This window comes from Geotrypetes seraphini, chromosome 5 (assembly GCF_902459505.1).
Source record: "Geotrypetes seraphini chromosome 5, aGeoSer1.1, whole genome shotgun sequence".
NCBI lineage: Eukaryota > Metazoa > Chordata > Amphibia > Gymnophiona > Dermophiidae > Geotrypetes > Geotrypetes seraphini.
In genome coordinates, this window is record NC_047088.1 from 105,938,817 (window position 1) to 105,960,512 (window position 21,696).

General features: G+C 45.3%; 1 protein-coding gene across 4 annotated transcripts in view; it reads right to left on the minus strand.

The window, feature by feature from the left end:
• LOC117361593 (phosphatidylserine decarboxylase proenzyme, mitochondrial-like) overlaps positions 1–21,696 on the minus strand; it is an 88,583-nt gene that overhangs the window by 47,203 nt on the left and 19,684 nt on the right. For 2 of the 4 annotated variants that reach the window (XM_033947149.1, XM_033947151.1), the window contains exon 2: positions 4,140–4,220. In XM_033947149.1, coding sequence (XP_033803040.1) covers positions 4,140–4,192 — 53 coding nt within the window. In that variant the 5' untranslated portion in view covers positions 4,193–4,220. Of the gene's footprint in view, positions 1–4,139; positions 4,241–21,696 lie in introns of those variants that run through there. The other 2 variants (XM_033947150.1, XM_033947152.1) reach the window with 2 other exon arrangements.

Genomic DNA, 21,696 nt, shown 5'->3' on the forward strand with positions numbered 1-21,696 from the left:
CAGTTCCTCCCGCAGAGATGTGGTGGCTCAAGAGGATGCCACTTTTGGGGTCCTCAGTCATGCAGGCTGGCTCTTCTGTCCTACCATAGATGTCAGCCATTGCTTTGGTACGTTACCATACATATGGACTCAGGAGTAGATGTAACAGAATGAAAGATTAGGCTCTTACCTGGATAATTTTCTTTCTGTTAATCTCCTCCAGAGTCCATATGGCCCACCCACCCTCAGTATATTCTGTTTTGCCTGTTTTTCTGCCTCGGATGTTTCAAGTTTATTAGGTTTTTATATACCGCCTATCAAGGTTATCTAAGCGGTTTTTACAATCAGGTACTCAAGCATTTTTCCTTATCTGTCCCGGTGGGCTCACAGTCTATCTAACGTACCTAGGGCTATGGAGGACTGAGTGACTTGCCCAGGGTCACAAGGAGCAGCGCGGGGTTTGAACCCACAACCCCAGGGTGCTGAGGCTGTAGCTTCAACCACTGCGCCACACACTCCTCACTAGATTCCAGGCCTGGAGTTCTTCTCCTGTCTGTCAGATGGCTAAGTACAAAGAGATCCTTTATAAGTAAGTGTATTCCTCAGCCTCTGGCTCCCTTGGCATTAGTACCAGTTGCACACAGCAGGTTGTTTCTCTATGGATGTTTATAGTTGTTGTGCAGTATTGTTCTATTATTTTGTTTTCTAAGTTGCAGAGCAGAACAGAATTGTGTTGTGTCTGGGGATTTTCCCCTTACCCCTCCTTCTATGTGTTCTGTTCCAGTGGAGCTTGATTGCTTTGGTGGGGGCCCTTTGCTCTGCCTCTATGTGGGAGGTGTTCAAAGCTATAAGTATTCTCACTTCAGTTCACGGGAATGGACTGATCACCATACGTACGGATTAACCGAAAAAAAGATTATCTAATTTTTCATTTCCCCATCAGAAAAAGGAGTACAACTTTAAAACAATATTTACCCTAGATTTCTTATATGAAGCTGCAAAAATCTGAAATATTTTACCTTTGGATATTGGATCTGCTATCAATTATACAAATTCCTGCAGAAAACTGAAAATGTTTTTCAACTGTTCTTAAAAATTTAGATTATAATATATGCATTGCATTTATATTTTGTGATATCCTAGAAATGGCTACATAATTATCATTGCTGTAATCTTCACCAAACCATGTATTGCTAAATGCAGAATATACATTGTACTGTATGTTACTGGATCTTATGAGATTAATAAAAGATATTGATTGATTGGAATTTAATTGCCTTTATGAAGAGATTCACCCAAGGCAACAAATACAGATCAACATAAAACTCACAATGGTCTCGGGGCTAAAGGGTCTCCCGTACGAAGAAAGACTGAGCAAATTGCAGCTCTACACTCTCGAGGAGCGTAGAGAGAGGGGAGACATGATTGAGACATTTAAGTACATCACGGGACGGGTAGAGGTGGAAGATGATATCTTTCTTCTCAGGGGACCCTCGACCACAAGAGGACATCCGCTCAAGCTCAGGGGAGGGAAGTTTCGTGGAGACACCAGGAAATACTTCTTCACGGAGAGAGTGATTGAGCATTGGAACGAGCTTCCAGTGCAGGTGGTCGAGGCACGCAGCATCTCAGACTTCAAGAACAAATGGGATATCTATGTGGGATCCCTACGAGGTCATGCCAAGGGATAGGGTCACTAGGACTGAATGAGCGGATCAGTAGAGTGACAGTAAAATTACAATTATTCTTTATGGGGGTCAGTAGACTTAAGAGGGTGGGTAAATAGTGTGGGCAGACTTGATGGGCTATGGCCCTTATCTGCCGTCATCTTTCTATGTTTCTATGTTTCTAATTTTAGTAACAGCAAAACAGAAATAGCAAAATGACCAAGTATAAACATAAGATTTGCAGCTGCTGGGTCCATCGTGCCCAGCAGTCCGCTCACGCGGCGGCCCTTAGGTCAAAGACCAGTGCCCTACTAGAGTCTAGCCTTACCTGCGTACGTTCTGGTCCAGCAGGAACATAAATACAATATACAAGGTAAACATGAAATCAGTCAAATGAAATGTAATAGAACTACCATGAAACGGTATCAAAAGTATACATATGAGTACTTAACCACTGAAATTCAAATAACAGAGATACAGTATAATACAGTACAATGTAAGCATAATACTACAAAATATTTGAAGATTTTTTTTTCTACCCTATCAGAAAAAATCTAAGGAAATCTGGAACCAAGTGAAAGTCTGTCTGGTATACAAGCAATACATTTAAGATTTTTAATGTTGACGTGATCGTACCTCACAAACTAGAAGCAAACAAAAGCAGCAGATGGCAGGATGTTAGAAATGTTACCATCTAGCAGGCTGCTACAGGGTGCTGTGAAGATAGGATTGTGGGGTATGGAGAATGATACCCTCAATCTATGCCCTTATGAGGCAAACTGGCCATGTCACAATGCACCTATGTATTTGAATTCTCCCAGGTGTGGAATATACTTGTCCTTTGAAACTGTTGGGAATTTTTTGGCACAGAACATAAAGCTAATCATTCGTTTTGTATTACACATACCAATACACTTTCATATCATTGTGTATTTATTTCTTTAGATTTGACTCACACCTTTTTCAGTTGTAGCTCAAGGCAAGTTACATGTTACATTCAGAGACAATATTGTTTATTGTTTATTGTTTAATTAGTTTTTTGATTAAATGCTTTATCGATTCTGCAAAGGAAATAGATATTTCCTGTCCTGGCAGGATTTATAATCTAAAGGGTCCTTTTATTAAGCTGTGTAAGGTGCTAATGCACTCCTAACAAAATTGAAACTGGTGTACCAATGTTTCACGTGTCCTGCGGTAAGGACCAATTTATTGCACACTAATCCAAGCAGTAAAAAAAATCTATTTTTGGGAGTGAGGAGTGATTCTTGTGTAATCAGTTAGCCCACCTATATTATTACTCACTAACTGATTAGCGCAGGACTACCACATAAACATTTATTACCTACAAAATAGATGGTGGTAAGTGCTCAAATGGTAATTTTTTAAATGTCTGTGTGTCTGTGCGCTAATGCCAACATTAGCATATGACTGCTAATACAAAAAAATTGGAAAATCAGTCACTTAGGCCACAACAAAAATGGTCTCAGCATGCAGGGAAACCCCCACTTTTTGCCAGAGTTTAGTAAAAGGGCTTCTAAATTGGTACTTGCTACAATGGAGAGTTAAGGGCATAGTGGAATTCCAACTGGGCTTCCCTAGTTATTAGCCTCCTGCTCTAACCATTAGGCTACTCCTGGAACATTAAAGTTATTTTAAGCATTGGTTTTATTGTAACACAATTTGTATTGGCAGTTTGCTGAAAATAGCAGAATATAGAGAATCATAGAAACATTGACTGCTGCCAACATCTGTAGAACACTGGCAGAAGGTTCCTTCCTAGGTTCTTATCTCCCACTGACATCTCTCTATATGGCCTTGGGTTGCATCATTTCATGTTTTAGATATGGACCAATTAGCTTGGTCCATATCTAAAACATGCCAGTGAGTATTCCTATTGTGTTGATTATGTTATGATATTTCTGCTTATGTTATGAGATTTCTGAGATATGTTATGAGATATTATGAGATATGTTATGTTATGTTATATTCTGATTATGTTATGAGATTTCTTGCTGGACCGGTGCATGTGTGTTTGGCTGTAAAAACCCTATACAGATGTACTTTGGAATAGAAAATACTGCAAAAGAAATAGCCAGTATCAACCTTCCTTTAAATCATAGCCTTTTTAAGTGAATCCCCTTTCTTCCTCATGATATATGATGGTCTACTAGCCACCAGAGCAGCCACCTCTCAAATCTGCTGACCACAACGCCCAACTACAAAACATTCAGGAAAGAACTGAAAACCATACTATTCAAGAAATTTGTCAAAGGATCTAACCAGATCCCGACGCAAACTATAGCTATCAACCTTGTAATCTCCCTGGGAATGCCCAGGCTAATTTCTTGTTGTAAACCACCTAGAACTTAAAGGTATTGGCGGAATAGAAGACACCAATGTAATGTAATGTAATGAAATGATCCCACTTCACCGCTTCTCCCCCCCCCTTTCCGGAATGCACATAGAATTATAACCTCTTTTCAATATACATACCAGCGCCTGGGCCGTAAGGATGTTGTGACTGGAAGCTTTGTTGCTTTACACATCTTCTCAGTAAGGGTGGAGGGATACAACCTAAATCATGGATAAGGGGTAGAGAGAGAGTGAGGTCAAAGAGACATGCATTAGTACTGTCAGCAGCGGTATATTAATTCATCCAACCACCAGGAGAAAGACACAAGGCAGCTCCAATGGCTTATGCTATGTAAGGACATTCCCTTAGTGTAATTTGCCTTGACAGAGCACAGGGACTCCTAAACCTTCTAGCATTTATTCTTATTTTTAGCTTGAGGATAATAATGGTTCAGTTCATGCATCCCATCAAAAGTTACATTATGGAATGAGCCATAGAGAGAAGCAATTAGACTGGAAATTATTTTTAAGTTGACATAACAGAAGTTCTCTTAGCAAGAATGGACTGAGGATCCTGTCCAAAAGGGGAACTCTCCCAGAAGTAGGCGAGGCTTCTGACTTTGATCTCCAGAATCAGTCAGAAAACTAACATGGTAGTAATTTGTTGTGAATTAAAGGAGATAGGAACTGCTCTAATTAGGATAGCCAATTGGCTTTAGATTTGTCCAATAGCATTGATCTTGTCCTGGATTTAACCCATAGTTCTGATTTCCCTAAGAAAAGCAAATACACAAGTCCAGGACTGGATTAAAGAAGTAGGCAAATCTGAAACTAAGGGCTCCTTTTACTAAAGTGCACTACGCATTTTAGCGTGCGCTAAATATATGCATGTGCTAAATGCTAACGCGCCCATTATAAGTCTATGGATGTGTTAGTGTTTAGTGCATGCTAAAACGGCTAATGCGCCTTAGTAAAAGGACCCCTAAATGGAAACCCTAACTCTAACTGCATAAAAAAAATTAAGTGGCCGCCTGGGTAACGGGACAAAAGCGCACCGACAAATTGGAGCGGACAATTGAACGCAAGACATCAGCGTGCCGCACATAAACCTTATTTTAAAGGGCTCCGACGGGGGTGTGGGGGGGAACCCCTCCCCCCACTTTACTGAATACTGTTCGCGCTGCCATGTTGGGGGTGTGTGGGGGGGTCTAACTCCCCACATTATATAGAAAACTTAACTTTTTCCCTAAAAAAATAGGGAAAAAGTTAAGTTTCCTCAATAATGGGGGGGGTTATAAACCCCCAAAACCACCCCCAACGGCAGCGCGAACAGTATTTAGTAAACTGGGGGGGGTCCCCACACACACCGCCGTCGGAGCCCTTTAAAATAAGGTTTTTCTGCGGCATGCTGATGTCTTGCGCTCAATTGTCCACTCCAATTTGTCGGCGCCCGCTTGTCCGGCGTGCATATGACTGTGAACCGGCAGCTTGACACCGGTGGAGTGAAGCATCTTACATGAAGTCTTCAGCAATGTTCCCTCTACAGACCATGTTAATGTGAGCAAAAGTTTTTCTTTGTGAGCAAAAATTTTCTATTACCTTATCACATGCACACACACACACACACACATATATACATATATATATATATATATATATATATATATATATATATACATATATATATATATATATATATACATATACATAAACACTTGCAGGAAGTTGGAAAGAATTCTATGAGTCAAACTCTGCATTCTTTGCCTACTTATTTGGCTGTAGTTCATAGCTACTCTGAGTAAAATTCAGATACTGGATGTTTAGTGCAGCTTAAAAAGACCATTGTTCCCCCCTGTATGAGCAACACTCAAAAAAAGGGACTGTAGAAGTTCTTTTGAACACAGCAGAGAAGAACCCCTTCATTGTCTACCAGCTGCCTCTTGCAGTACTTCTGTTACTGATGATATTATGCACACTGTATACACTCCAGGGAATGATGTGCCAAAAAACATCAAAATAATGTATACAGAAACAACATATTGAATAGAATAGTATTTGCATATTCTGGAAATATATGCAGGTACTTTAACGCATGGCTCTCGGTCAGACCTAGCTCCCCAGTACAGTATCTTCCAGTTGGTCACGTGAACAGTAATGTTCAGCAGTACTTAACAGAAACTGAGGTTACTAACAACCAGAAAATAGTTTACCTAGCAATGTTTTTGGTAGGTTGCCAAAGGACCACCAGGCTTCAGCTCCACCAGTCTTTAGTTTGCTGATGAATAACCAAATATGGTTAGAGCAGCAGGCTGCGAACAAGGGAAACCAGGGCTCAAATCCCACTGATGTTGCTTGAGATCTCAGTCAAGTTCCTTAACCCTCCATAACTTCAGATATAAAACTTAAAAACTGTAAGTCCTCCAGGGACATGAAAATACCTACTGTACTTGAATGTAACTTGCCATGAGCACTTACTGAGAAAGGTATGATCTAAATCCAAATCCAATACCAGGCAGCGTGAAGCAATACAAAACAGTATAAATGTCACTCAGGAACTAAAAAGCAATTCTAACATACCATAAAGCACAGTTACTTACCATAACAGGTGTTATCCAGGGACAGCAGGCAGATATTCTTAATACATGGGTGATGTCACCGACGGAGCCCCGGTACGGACACTTTTTACTAGAAAGTTCTAGTTGGCCGCACCGCACATGCGCGAGTGCCTTCCCGCCCGACGGAGGAGTGCGTGGTCCCCAGTTAAGATAAGCCAGCTAAGAAGCCAACCCGGGGAGGTGGGTGGGACGTAAGAATATCTGCCTGCTGTCCCTGGATAACACCTGTTACGGTAAGTAACTGTGCTTTATCCCAGGACAAGCAGGCAGCATATTCTTAACACATGGGTGACCTCCAAGCTAACAGAGAGGGAGGAGGGATGGTTGGCCATTAGGAAAATAAATTGTGTAACACAGATTGGCCGAAGTGCCCATCCCGTCTGGAGAAGGTATCCAGACAGTAGTGAGTAGTGAACGTGTGAACTGAGGACCAAGTGGCAGCCTTGCAGATTTCCTCGATGGGCGTGGAACGGAGGAAAGCCACAGAAGCAGCCATAGCTCTGACCCTGTGGGCCGTGACAGCACCTTCCAGCAAGAGACCAGCCCGAGCATAACAGAACGCAATGCAGGCAGCAAGCCAGTTGGAAAGCGTCCGTTTAGAGACAGGACGACCCAGACGGTTAGGGTCGAAGGACAAAAAGAGCTGAGGAGACGAGCGATGAGCCCTGGTACGGTCAAGGTAGTAAGCAAGGGCACGCTTACAGTCCAGCGTGTGCAACGCCTGTTCCCCAGGATGAGAATGGGGCTTAGGGAAAAAGACAGGCAACACAATGGACTGGTTGATATGAAATTCCGAGACCACCTTGGGAAGGAATTTAGGATGGGTACGCAGAACCACCTTGTCATGGTGAAAAACAGTGAAAGGTGGGTCGGCAACCAGTGCATGCAGCTCACTAACCCTCCTGGCAGAGGTGATGGCAATGAGGAAAAGCACCTTCCATGTAAGAAATTTGAGTGAAGTTGTGGCAAGAGGCTCAAACGGAGGTTTCATGAGGGCTGATAAAACCACATTCAGGCCCCGGCGACTGGAGGAGGCTTCAGAGGTGGTTTGACATTGAAGAGGCCTCTCATGAACCGGGAAACCAGGGGATGAGCCATAAGAGGTTTTCCGAAGCTAGGCTCATGAAACGCAGTGATGGCACTGAGGTGGACTCTGATTGAGGTAGACTTGAGGCCAGCGTCGGAGAGAGAGAGCAAATAGTCCAGTACAGTTTCCACCGCCAATGAGGTGGGATCGTGATGATGTAGTAGACACCAAGAGGAGAACCGGGTCCACTTCTGATGGTAACATTGGAGGGTGGCCGGTTTCCTAGAGGCATCCAAAATACGACGGACAGGCTGAGACAGATTCTCTGGAGAGGTCAGCCCGAGAGAAACCAAGCTGTCAAGTGGAGCGAGGACAGATTGGGATGTAGTAGAGACTGATGCTGCTGCGTAAGTAGAGTAGGAAACACAGGAAGAGGAATGGGCTCCCTGGAGCTGAGCTGGAGCAGGAGGGAGAACCAGTGTTGGCGAGGCCACCGAGGAGCGATGAGAATCATGGTGGCTCTGTCCCTGCAGAGTTTGGATAACGTCCGCAACATCAGAGGCAGTGGAGGAAAGGCGTAGAGGAACCGATCCGTCCAGTCTAGCAGGAATGCATCCGGGGCCAGACGATGAGGAGAGAAGAGTCTGGAACAGAACTGGGGCAGCTGATGGTTGTGAGGAGCTGCAAAGAGGTCCACCTGAGGAGTGCCCCAGCAAGCAAAGATGGAGCGGAGTGTGGGAGGATCCAGAGTCCACTCATGAAGTTGAAGGATACGGCTGAGATTGTCGGCAAGGGAGTTCTGTTCGCCCTGGATATAAACAGCCCTGAGGAAGAGACTGTGGGCCGTGGCCCAGGTCCAGATGCGGATGGCCTCCTGACAGAGGAGGGGAGATCCGGTGCCGCCTTGCTTGTTTATGTAGTACATGGCGACTTGATTGTCTGTGCACAGGAGCAGAACCTGAGGGTAGAGAAGGTGCTGGTAGGCCTTGAGAGCATAGAACATGGCTCTGAGTTCCAGGAAATTGATGTGATGTTGACGCTCCTAAGGGGTCCAGAGTCCCTGGGTGCGAAGATCTCCCAGGTGAGCTCCCCACGCATAGGGGGAGGCATCTGTGGTTATGATCATGGAGTGAGGGGTTAGATGAAAGAGTAGACCCCTGGAAAGATTTGAGGAGGTCAACCACCATTGAAGAGATTGCTGAAGAGACGATGTCACAGAGATGGGATGAGAAAGAAGATCCGTGGTCTGTGACCATTGGTTGGCAAGAGTCCATTGAGGTGTCCTGAGGTGGAGTCGCGCCAGAGGAAGCACATGGACTGTCGAGGCCATGTGGCCCAGGAGGACCATCATCTGTCGGGCTGGGATGGAGCGATGAAGGAGTACCTGACGACAGAGGTGGAGCAGGGTCCGTTGTCGGTCAGAGGGGAGAAACGCCCTCATCAGAGTGGTGTCGAGAACTGCTCCAATGAACTGAAGTCGCTGTGTGGGAAGCAGATGCGACTTGGGGTAGTTGATCTCGAACCCCAGGAGATGGAGGAAAGAGATGGTGTGTTGAGTGGCTTGTAGCACAAGCGGAGACGTAGGAGCTTTCACCAACCAATCGTCCAAGTAGGGGAACACCTGGAGGTTGTGAGACCCGAGGAAGGCCGCCACCACAATAAGGCACTTGGTGAACACCCTGGGCGATGATGCGAGGCCAAAGGGTAGCACTTTGTACTGATAGTGACGGTGCTGTATCTGAAATCGGAGGTAGCGACGTGAAGTCAGATTGATTAGGATGTGAGTGTAGGCCTCTTTGAGGTCTAGGGAACATAGCCAGTTGTGTTGAGAGAGAAGAGGGTAAAGCATGGCAAGGGAGAGCATTCTGAACTTCTCCTTGACCAGACACTTGTTGAGGTCCCTGAGATCGAGGATGGGACAGAGGTCTCCTGTTTTCTTGGGAACCAGGAAGTAGCGGGAGTAGAATCCCTGACCCCTTTGGTCCGAAGGCACCTCTTCGATGGCATTGAGAAGAAAGAGGGATTGGACCTCCCTCAGGAGGAGGAGGGATTGGGAGGAGTGAGAAGCAGACTCGAAGGGAGGATTGTCTGGTGGAAGAGTCTGAAAGTTGAGAGAGTAGCCATGGCGAATGATGTTGAGGACCCATTGGTCCAAGGTGATGACCTCCCAACTGCTGAGGAAGAGCTGGAGACGTCCCCCGATAGGCTGAGGAAGAGGTAGCGACGGTGGGAGACTGGCTATGCCCTGGAGAAAGGAGTCAAAAGGGTTGAGATGGTTTTGATGGAGGAAGAGGCTTGGCAGGCTGATGAGACTGTGAACGAGCCTGAGGTTGATGCTGGTGACGAGGACGGCGAGACTGTTGTTGAGGCGGGTTGAGAGGTCTGGCCGAGAACCTGCGCTGTTAGGAAGACTGCTGTCTGTAGGGGCGAGCAGGGGGAGTCTTCTCTTTAGGTTTGACCAGAGTGTCCCACCTGGTCTCGTGAGCTGAGAGCTTCTGGGTTGTCGAGTCCAGGGACTCCCCGAAGAGTTCGTCACCCAGACAAGGTGCGTTAGCCAGGCGGTCTTGGTGGTTAATGTCAAGGTCAGAGACTCTCAGCCAGGCCAAACGGCGCATAGCAATAGCCATGGCAGATGCTCGAGAGGTCAGCTCAAACGAGTCATAAATGGAGCGAACCATGAACTTCCTGAGTTGGAGGAGGCTGGAAATTTGCTGCTGGAAGAGGGGGACCTTACGTTCAGGAAGGAGAGTTGTTGCACCAGATGCTTCATGTAGAAGGAGAAGTGGAAGGTGTAATTGTTTGCTCTATTGGCTAACATTGCATTTTGGAAAAGGCGCTTACTAAATTTATCCATAGTTTTTCTCTCTCTGCCAGGAGGGGTGGAAGCATATATACTGGAACCCTGAGATTTTTTCAAGGTGGACTCCACCAGGAGAGATTCGTGGGGCAATTGAGGCTTGTCAAACCCTGGGATTGGAATGACCCGGTACAAGCTATCTAGTTTGCGAGGGGCCAAGGGAACAGTGAGGGGAGTCTCCCAGTTTTTATAAAAAGTTTCCTGTAAGATGTCGTGGACGGGCAACTTCAGAAATTCCTTGGGAGGTTGCTCAAAGTCTAGGGCATCGAGGAAAGCCTGAGACTTTTTAGAGTCGGACTCTAAGGGGATAGAAAGAGCTGCTGATATCTCCCTAAGGAATTTAGAGAAAGAGGACTGTTCCGGTTTTGAAACGGTGTCGGCCATGGAGGGTTCTTCGTCGGTCGACGAAGCGTCCTCTTCGGTACCGTGTGGGGAGTCTTCCCATAAGTCCGGGCCCTAACGTCGGGGTGTGCACGTCTGGACATCGGTGTGGAAGGCTCGGTATGGCGGGTCTTTGAGAGAGATTTGCCTGAGCGCACCGAGGCGGTACTGGGTGAAGAAGACCGGTGTCGTTCCTGGGACCGGGAAGGGTCGGCAGCAGCACGGGTATGCATTGTAGGTGGCTCAGCCAAGAGCACCGGCATGGAGGTATTAATCGGTACCGAGGGGGATCTACACCGATGGGACAGTGCGAGGCTCGGACCGGTCTTGTACCAGAAGGTGCGGGGCCAGCAACGCCGGCAACAGTTGTTGTAGTTGTTGCTGCAGCTGCTCCTGTAATTGGGATTGGAGTATGGCCGCGATGCGGTCATCCAGGGGGGGCACCGGTACCGCTTTTTTCTTCTTCGGTACCATAGGTGCCGCTCTACGCTCCGGCGATGAGGAGGCCGATGACGAGGCACTCACCGATATCGGAGCGGAGCGTTTACGGGGTTGGTGCGGTGCCGTAAGGGTCGGCGTCGCGACCGTGGCAGGAGGGTATTCTAGAGAAGTGGAAGGCTTCTTAGCTGGCTTACCTGGGCCCAGCGACCCCGAAGAAGGATCCGGTGGTCTCGACGTAGTCGGTGCCGACTTTTGAGGTGCCGTCGACGTCGCGGCAGGTTCCATGGCAGATCCGGTACCGAACAAAATATTTTGCTGGATCTGCCTATTTTTTAAAGTGTGCTTTTTAAGCGTAGCACAGCGGGTGCAGGTGTCAGCCCGATGCTCTGGACCCAAGCACTGCAGGCACCAATTGTGCGGGTCGGTGAGAGAGATCGGGCGTGCACACCGCTGGCACTTCTTAAAGCCCGGTTGAGGGGGCATGAAGGGAAACATGGCCTCCGCAAAATCGAATCCGGAGGCCTGTATGGTGGCAACAGGCCCCGCCGGGGCCGGCCAGAAAATACAGAAAACTCGACGAGAGTTTTTTGGTTTGTTTTTTTTTTAAATAAAAATAAGGAATCCGAAAAGAAAGAGAATAAAAACCGAAAAAAATTTAGGCAAGCGGGAAGGCAGAAAACTCGTTTTCAACGGCCGTTGAAAAAACATGCATCTTCTTCGCTCCGCGGAAACGAAGAAACTGGGGACCACGCACTCCTCCGTCGGGCGGGAAGGCACTCGCGCATGTGCGGTGCGGCCAACTAGAACTTTCTAGTAAAAAGTGTCCGTACCGGGGCTCCGTCGGTGACGTCACCCATGTGTTAAGAATATGCTGCCTGCTTGTCCTGGGATAATAGCAGAAACTTCCACAAGTCACACAACAAGCATCTACCTAGAAAAAACTTTACCAAAACCTAACCTATTCCAGTCACTATATAACAAATGCAAATACAACAAAAAATGGAAAATGATACCATGTTATTGGACTAAATATATTTTTCAATTAGCTTTCATAGGCCAAATCTCCTTCCTCCAGTTCAGGACAGTATCCTGTTTGATGTTTAGTGGATGTTTCAGTTCAGGACCTGACCTGACCTGAGGAAGGAGATTTTGGTCTATAAAGTTAGTCAAAAAGGTATTAAAATTAATCCAATAAAAAGATACCAGTACCTTATTTCCATTTTCTATATTTACTTATTAACTTTTGTTGTCTGGCTATTGTTGTCAATTGTGCTGGTTACCAGTCAATGGTTTCTGCTTTCCTTATCTTGCCTGGATTTCCTGTCCATTTATCAATTTTCTCTCCTCCTTTTCCTTTCAGCTTTCTTTATTTTCTGCCTCTGTCCAGATTTTTTTTCTTATTATTCAGTCCTCAATTTCCCTCTGTTTAGTGTGTCTAACTTCTGCTTGCCACCTCTTTCACTCACCCTGGCTCTCCTATTTCACTTCACATTCTCTTTCCCCGTCCAGCATCTTTCTTGTCTTTTCTCTCTTCCATCCAGCATCTGCCCTTTTTTTATCCCCTGTGCGACCAGCTTCTACCTTCCCCAATTCCACCCAGCCTCTGTCCCCTGTCTCTTCCCCGCTACCATTCAGCCTCTGTCCCCTCTCTCATCTCCATTTCTATCAAGCATCTGCCCCTTTCTCCTCTCTGCTTCCATCCAGCATTTGCCTCCTCTTACCCCTGCTTCTACCATCATTTGCCTTCTCTTCTCCCCATTTCCATTCAGTATCTGCCCCCTCTCACCCCTGCTTTTATCCATCATTTGCCCCCTCTCACCCCTGCTTCCATCCATCATTTGCCCTGCTCTCCTCCCAACTTCTATTCAACACGTTCCCTCTCTATCCTCCCCATATCCATCTAGCATCTGCTCCTCTTCCTCCCCACTTCCATTCAGCATTTGTACTCTTTCTCCTCCCTGCTTCCATCCACTGTCTGTCCCTCTCCTTCCCATTTCCATTCAGCATGTGCCCTCTCTCCTCCCCATGTCCATCCAACATGTGCCCCCTGATCTCCTTACATCCAACATGGTCCTCTATCCTCCCCACTTCCCTCAAGTATGTGCCCCTCTACCTCACCATTTCCATCCAATATGCCCCTCTGGCCTTCCCATTTCCTTCCAGCATGTACTCCTCTTTCTTCCCTACTTCTACCCAATGTCCCTCTGTCCAATCCTCCCCACTTCCTTCCAGTATGTGTCCTCCTATCTCTCCATTTCCATCCAATGTGTGCCTCTGTTCTCCCTACTTTCTTCTAGTATGTTGCCCTATCCTCCCCACTTCCTTTCAGTATGTACCCCTCTATTTCCATCCAATGTGCCCCTCTGTCCTCCCCACTTACTTAAAGCATCTGGCTCCTTCCCCACTGCCACTGCTGCTGCTTCCCCAAACCAGCAGCATTTAACCGTGACTGCCATCTCCACCCCGGAACAAGAAATGATGTTGAGGGAGTAGGGTCAGCAGCTTTGGATAAGTGCAATGCGATCCATCGGTTTGCATTTTATTTTGACCCTGCTGCTGATTTGGGTAAGTCAGCAGTAGCAGTAGTGGCAGAAGGAGGCAGTGAGACCTGGAAGTTGCAGGTTGGTGCACTGCCTATACGGCTTGCCCGTTCTACTGTGTGGCCTCTTATCAGTCGGTGAGCAGCCACGCAGCTTACAGGGAACATTGGTCTTCAGGTTAATAGGAATAGGAGTGAAGATCTGCAGCTGTTGGGATCTTTGGAAGAGCTTTCAGGGAGCAACTAGCAGTGTGAATATATATGGGAAGTAAATTAATAGCAAATAAAGATGGAATTAAACAGAATGCTTAAATGCTTCAACTAGGATAAAACAAACTTGCACAGCTGCTCTATCTCTACAATAGGGATCTAGAAGTGAAAAGTCTTAGTGGAACTGTCATCTCAATTGTATAACTGTACTAAGTATTAAAAAAAAATTCTGTCAATTATTATGAACTATGAAGTGCATATGTCACGTGTGTAAAGTGCATATATCATTATATCTTTACTGAGTTTGTTTATGTCTGAATAAAAGAAATTCCTTGGAACAACTATTTGTGTGCTGTTGATTCTAAAGTTGCTCACCCTGAAATTCATTAATCCATGGAGCCTAGAAGTATAGTTTTCCCACTCTGGATATGAACACTGCCACTCAAAAACCTTGAGAGTCAGAGGTAGTGTCATCTGCCCCCCCCCCCCCAAAAAAAAAATAAATAAATAAATAAATAAAATAAAAATTTTATGGCATCTCAGAAATAAATTGTATGACAAGAGTTCAGAAATTTTGCAACAAGGGTCTTCAAACTGATAGGATTTCTCTTTATACATAACCCTCATTAATGCAGGATAATAAAGCCTGTATCTTGCCCCAATCTCCTTTAATTGTTGTCTTAATTGTAAAAATTGTTTGTGCAGGTTCACTGTTGTTCTCACAAAGTCTGGAACAAATATAATCTTTGAATCTTTGTAAGTTAGATTTTTAGTCTCCTTTGCCACTCTTAAAATTTCCATGACATGCTGGAAACATCATCTCGATGTAGGGACATTGGATCATCTACTGTTCTATTGTCCCTTGATACTTAAATTTTGGAGATCCATTTGGGATCAAGTGAATAAATTATTGGAAAATCCAATGGCATTGACATACGATACTGTGCTTTTTGGCACGTTAATGAGGGCTAAAAGCCAAATATCTTCCCACAATAATAAAATTCTCTTCATTATGACAGGGGTTGCCATGCAACTTATTTTGAGGAACTGGAAAAACTGGGATCGGTTAAATTATACTTTCTGGTGGGAATCTCTATGCCATACTTTTAAAATGGAACATATGATGGCCATACAACAGGTCATTATAGGAAATTTATGGATGTTTGGGAGCCATTGACAAAATTCTGTAGAGTGATTGTTGATTTTGCCCTTTGATCATACATGTCCAGGGTGGGTAGTTGGGGGGGGGGAAGATACTTTTAATTTGAATGCAATTGTTGGATATGTAGAAAGGGGGGATGATATATGTATTTGTCATAAAATATTATTTGATAGAATTTAAGTGCTGTTAAAGTGTAAAATGTCTGTATAATATGTTGCACTTATTTTTGGCTTTAAAATGAATAAAGATATTTAAAAAAAAAGAAAAAGAAATTTTGCAACAAATACGAGAACTTTGTGACACATTTGAATGAATTTGGATTTAATATGATCTGGATCTTTACCTTTTCCTTCTTCCATACCATCCTAGATTCTTTTTCCCCATCCATTTTCTTCCTTTCCCTCAATCTTTCCTTTCTTACCATGCCAATTTTATGAGTGTGGGGAAGCACAGCAAAAACAGAGGGCTCCAGGACCTTTGCTAAAGTTGTGTGAGGTCACTAAGTTAGATCCTCAGCACACCTGGAACTAGGCTTTCTCAATTTCTTCTTTGGGCCATAGTGTATCTACACCAGCCCTCTCTCTCCCCTCTTCCTTCTTTCTCACTTTTGTTTTCCTTCTCTTCTTTCTCTCAACCCTCTCATGCCTTTTCACTTCCCCCTCCCTCAGTCCTTTCTATTTCTCTTATATAATCCTTTTTATTTCCCTCTCCTCTCCCTTCCTCCAACTCAGCAGGTCAATTTCCCCTAACATCTTATCTTCTTCTCTCTTTCTATCTCTTCTCCCAAATTGATTTTCTCCCTTGGCCAGCAAAAGGAGATAAACAGCATTTTACAATGTTTGTCTCCTGCCACCTGGGCTAGACTTTGATTTGTTTACATGGTACATTGTAGTACTGTATAGTTCAAAGTACCAGTCAGAAGGAGCAATGGGAGGAGAAAGATCCAGCATGATGCACATATCGGGGAGCACTATGGATTTGACCGATTTCAATAAAATCTCTAGGTCTGCAAAAAACTAGGAAATTTCTGGGTAATAGCCTCTCCATTCTTGGACCTAGATTCTCAAAAAAACGCATTAAAAACCGACGGTCTGCTATAGCAGCCGTTCTGATAACGAATTTTTAAAAAGTGAGTCATTCTCCAAAAAACATTCATGCAAATGAGGTTGGCGGAGAGTAGCGAAGACTCACTAAATTTGTATGTGCCTATCATTGGTGATAGCGATGGGCACATGCACAGAAAAAAATGCCAAACACACAACAGCATCAGGAGAGATGTTCAATCTCTCCCGCTAGCCAAAACATTGACCCTGGTTGCTCCACAAATAAAAATCCAGCAGAAACAAAAAACTCTATGAAGAGTTGATGTTCAAGATGTAGGCTTTATTTAAAAGTTATACTTGGGAATCCACATAAAAATATCAAGGACTCAATACATTGGGAACTTCGGACCCAACACTGTCCATGTTTCGACAATACAGTCTTCCTCAGGGGTCCCTCTGGTCCTATGATAAAAGCTTGTGGATTAAGGAATAGTCCTAATGAACGGATTCAAAGAAAACTCTGCAATGATGAGAAGTACCACTCCTGAGTACTTCTCATCGGTACTCAGTCAATAGTGCGCAGGACAACTGTGCCGTGACAATTCCGCTCCATCAAATGCGCGCACCGACAAGTGTGCACATGAAGGGAGCAGAGATTTTGGGGTGCAATTGTAGTGGGGTGTAAATGTAATGGAGGAGTTTAACAGCAATCGTCAAATGTCAGCATCCCCCTGAACAAGAGCGGGATTGCAGTGGGGGGGGGGGGTTCCCTCCACACTCTCTCTCAGAACTGAAACGGGAAAGCTTCAGGAGGAGAGCGGGAGTTTTAAGTGTAGTGGGGGGTTCCCCCACACACACACCCTCAACAGGAGTGCGAATATGTTGGGGAACAGGAGTGCGAATGTGTTTCCCCCCACCCACCCCTCACAGCGGTAACGGAAAGGCATGGGGCAGCACGCATTTGTCCTGCATGCAAATGTCGGGGCAGAAGTATCAGCGCACCAATGTCCTGCATGCATTTGACGGGTCATCCTTCTCATCAGCGCAGAGTTTTCTTTGAATCAGTTCATTAGGACTATTCCTTAATTCACAAGCTTTTATCATAAAACCAGAGGGACCCCTGAGAAAGATTGTATTGTCGAAACATGGACAGTGTTGGGTCCAGAGTTCCCAGTGTATCAGGTCCCTGTGTATCAGGTTGTAAAAGGCCCCTCCTATGGGAGGGGCCTTAAACAAACTGGGCCAATCAGAGCCTCAGGCCCCTTCCTGGTGCATCAGGTTAGGCCCATTTTGGAAGAGGCAGGCCAGCTGACTGTATGGAGTAGGCATCCCTCCAGTTAGCCATCTAAAGGTACAGGGGAAGAGGGGTCGTTGGCGGGGGGGAGGGGTGTTATGATGCAATGGGAGAGAGTGGGCAGGGGGATTGTTTGCGGTGAGAGAGAATAGGCATCTCTCCTGCTGTGGGGGGGGGGGGGGTGCTTGTTTGCAGCATGAGAGAGAGGGCATCTTTCCTGCTGCTAGGGGGGGATTTCGCTTCAAAATGGCTTTTCTAGCAGTCTCTAACACTGCTATGCTGAGGTTTAAAATTTATTTTTGTTGCCAAAAGCCGATGCTGCTTTAAAAAATGGCTTGGCAATTTTTAAGAATCCACCAGAGTGCTCATTTCAATGCTGAAGAGCCCATTTGCATGTCAATTTCAGAGACTGCTAGAAACCTCGCTGAAGACAGAGATAAGCTTTTTGATAATCTGTCGCTAAAATGTGTGCAGGCTAAACCGTCGGAAAACAGTTTAGCAACGGCGTTAAAGTTTTGAGAATCTGGACCCTGGTATCTGCAGACTGGATTAGAAACTAGAGTAGCTTTTCTTTGCTCTACTTTTTTCATGTTCACTCTAACTAACCTCAACCTCTTCTCTCCTATTCTCTATAGAAGAGGAGAGGAAGAGTTAAATTAGGGAGCTAGGCAGCTTTTTTCTGTTCTGTCTTCTCCAACACCTCCACTACTATCTCCCCTGTGTTTTCTGCTGGCTCTCTAGGAGGGGAGGAGCTGGAGCTGAAGCAAGAAGCAGAGAACTATTCTCTACAAAATGAGATTCATTGCCCATGTCTAGGGAAGGGGATAGAATTGAGGTCAGAGAGGGGAGGAGTGCTGGCATTATCCTTTGAATGGGAGATATACCAGCCAGGACCGGGTGCCCAGTGAGGAGGACTGCACAAACACAGACAGACTTTGTAGTGATCAAAAGAAAGCTCTTTAATTCCACATCAGTGTGGAGCCTGTTTCTTCACAGGTCTCCTCTTAAAAGATTTAGGCTTTAAAGAAAGTACAATATGCTTTTTCAGTTAGCATTCAATTCAGTCCCAGTTCTTTGTGTGGCTGTCCTGCCCCATCAAACTCAGCAGCCCAGCTCCAGGAAAAGCTTTTAGATTAGACCTGAGCATTGTATGCCCCCCTCCCCCAGGCCACAACAGGCCCTTTGGCTGTCCCTAACCGGCTCGCATGAGATCAGTAGCAAATTAGGAATCAAACATAATAATTCTGCATCAAACACGCTAATATTTTTAAGTATGTAATCAATTTACATACATTCGTGCATGCAAGCATATGCACTTTCATTGTAATGTTTTGCGAATAGACATTTACGAAAGACGTGTTAGCTGTTAGGCCTCACAAATGTCAGCTCATGTTTAAAAAAAAAAAAAAAAATATTGATAAAAAATGTAGAGGTTTATAACACATGGGGCTAGATTCACTAAGCCTACTGATCAAGGTCCGACTACTTAGCGACCCCTATGCAACCCGATTTCCCTCCTACCCGATTCACTAACCTCTGTCCGGATCATCCTCCGATCTGCGCATGTAAATGAGGGGGGGACCAGCATTCAAATGTAGGCAGGCAGCGATTCACTAAAAAAAATGAGGGACACCGACTGGGCTGCCCAATCCAAAAACAAGCGACTGCTGAGGACCTGCCCTGCCTTCTGCTGCCCTACTCTCTGCCCTGCTTCTCTGCTCTCTGCCCCCAATCTCCTGCTCTCTGCCCCGACATTCTGCTTTCTGCCCCAATCTCCTGCCCTTCCCCGCAGTGCAAGCCCGTGGTTTTAACCCGCGGGTTTAAAGTGGGTTAAAACCACAGGGTTGCGAAGAAAAAAAAAGTAAAGTTTCCTGCTCTGCCGGGCACAGAGGGCCAGCGCATGCACAGACCATCTACAGATGGTCTGTGCATGTGTCAGGATCGTTGTAGAGTGATCTGGGCAGTTGGTTGGGAGGGTGATTCCATTGCCCTCATTTGCATGAGGGCGATTCATGAATCAGCCCCCCGACCACGGATCGGATCCGATCCGTGGCCTTAGTGAATCTGGGCCATGGACTTCTAAGTATTTATTTACTGAAGTTAAAGGTAATGCCATGTGCTTAGTTTGTAAAAAAATGATTGCTGTGTTTAAAGGATTACAATTTGAATCATCATTATGAGTTAATTTAATGCTGCTCTTTGAAAGACTGCAAAAACATGCACATTTTCTAAATTGTTTTTGTGAATGTTGATTAAATAGTGATGTAATGTTGGTGTTTTTACTATGCCTGTTTCACATTTTCATAGTTTATAGTTTATTGGCTTACCAGTTTATCCCGCTTTATACAAAGCGGGTTCCAAAAAGTACTTACATAATATTATCACATCACATACAAATCAAACAAACAAAACATTTCAGTGACCAGCACTTACAATTATATTAAACCTTCAATTCCCATATTTCATCTACAAAACAAATAATTTTTCAGTAATTTCTTAGACTTGTGCAAATTTCCCTGCTCCCAGATATATAGAGAGATCTCATTCCATGGCTGCAGGACCCTGCAAGAAACATACCTACCCTCAACACCTGCAAACGCAAGTGTTTAACAGGCGGAAAAAACAATTATCATGTTCCACAGAACACAGTTTTGGAAGGGAACATATGACTGAATACCATCAACCAGATACCTTGGTGCTAGCCCACGTACACATAAGTATACCATAACCAGCAGCTTGTAATGTATCCGGTAATCTAATTTCAGCCAGTATAATTTAGTATAGTATTCTGACACATGTTCCTACTTACTCAGCCTAAAGAGCATCCGCACAACTGAATTTTGTGCAACCTGCAATGCAGATGACGTCGAGGCTGGTATTCCCAAAAACACCAGGTTGCAATAATCAAAGCAGGACAAAACTACAGTTTGCAGTATGGTCTTAAACAGACTACCTGAGAGCCTAATTGAAATATCTACCAGTAGCAGTTAAGCATAACCATACAATTTACTGCTTTTTATAAAGAGATAAAATTAATGTGGAGCAGAACTTAGTTCATTCTATTGGTCCAGCCCTCCAAAACAGTCCAAGTTTCACATGTGGCCACCCCTGTTTTAGTCACCCTTCTTAGACACCTTAGTCACCCTTCTTAGACAGATACTGGAATAGAGGTAGAATTCTGTTATCAGTCCCTTACCTCAGGCAAAAACAGACTGAAGGTCCTTCTCAGCTTTCCCACTCACTCTCTCTCTCTGACTCTGGCTCTTCCTTTTAAACTCTCCTGAGCTACTTCCTGGGTTTTCCCTCTTCTCCCCTCCCCTCTCCCTGAGGCTGTCTCTCTCTCTCTCTGAGCTGCACTTTCTTTGCCCTGCACTGGCCTAAAGGGGAATGCCTGATTTTCTCAAGGGATAGTTTCACTCTGGGGAGAAGTGCTATACAGGGGAAGTAGTAAGGTTTCATAGTAGAGAATGACATGGTGACTGTTACCCACAGCTAGCCGCGGATAACCTGCCAGAATCAACTGGTTGCCACGGGTACAGGGACAAGGCCATTCACTGCCATGTGGAATGGTGAATGGCTTTGTCCCCACAGTAAAGGATCTACCAAGTTGCCTCCCTTCCTTCCCCTCGCAATCACAGGTGCAGCAGCAGCTCCCTCCCCCTCATGAATCCAGCAGCCACTCTTCCTCCCTATCGCGGGTGGAACAGTTCCCCACTCTCGCACTCAATGCATTCACCACTGAGGATTCCATTTATAAACAAGCCCTCCTCTGCCGAAGCCGACCAGGAAGGCTTCCCTCCGATGTCAGAGCTGATCCTTTGCAGTGGGTTTGCAATGCAAAGAATCCGCAGCCTGGTGGTCGGAATTACCAGCCATGCTGAGCCCTGAAAGTCAAGAAGGCTGCCCTGCCAGACTAGCTGAGCATTTGATCACCTTCTTCAGCAGGGGAGAGGCTAAGCTGGATGCTGCAGCCCCCCCTGGCTGTACCACACGGCACATGGCGCATTAACGCTCTAAACACAGTAAATTTGTGTAATCCTGGCAAGAATCCACATGAGGAGAGCCCAAGCATTCCATCCCAGCACATTTCTAGGCAAAATTTGCAGTTTTGAAGAAGCAGGGAGCTTTA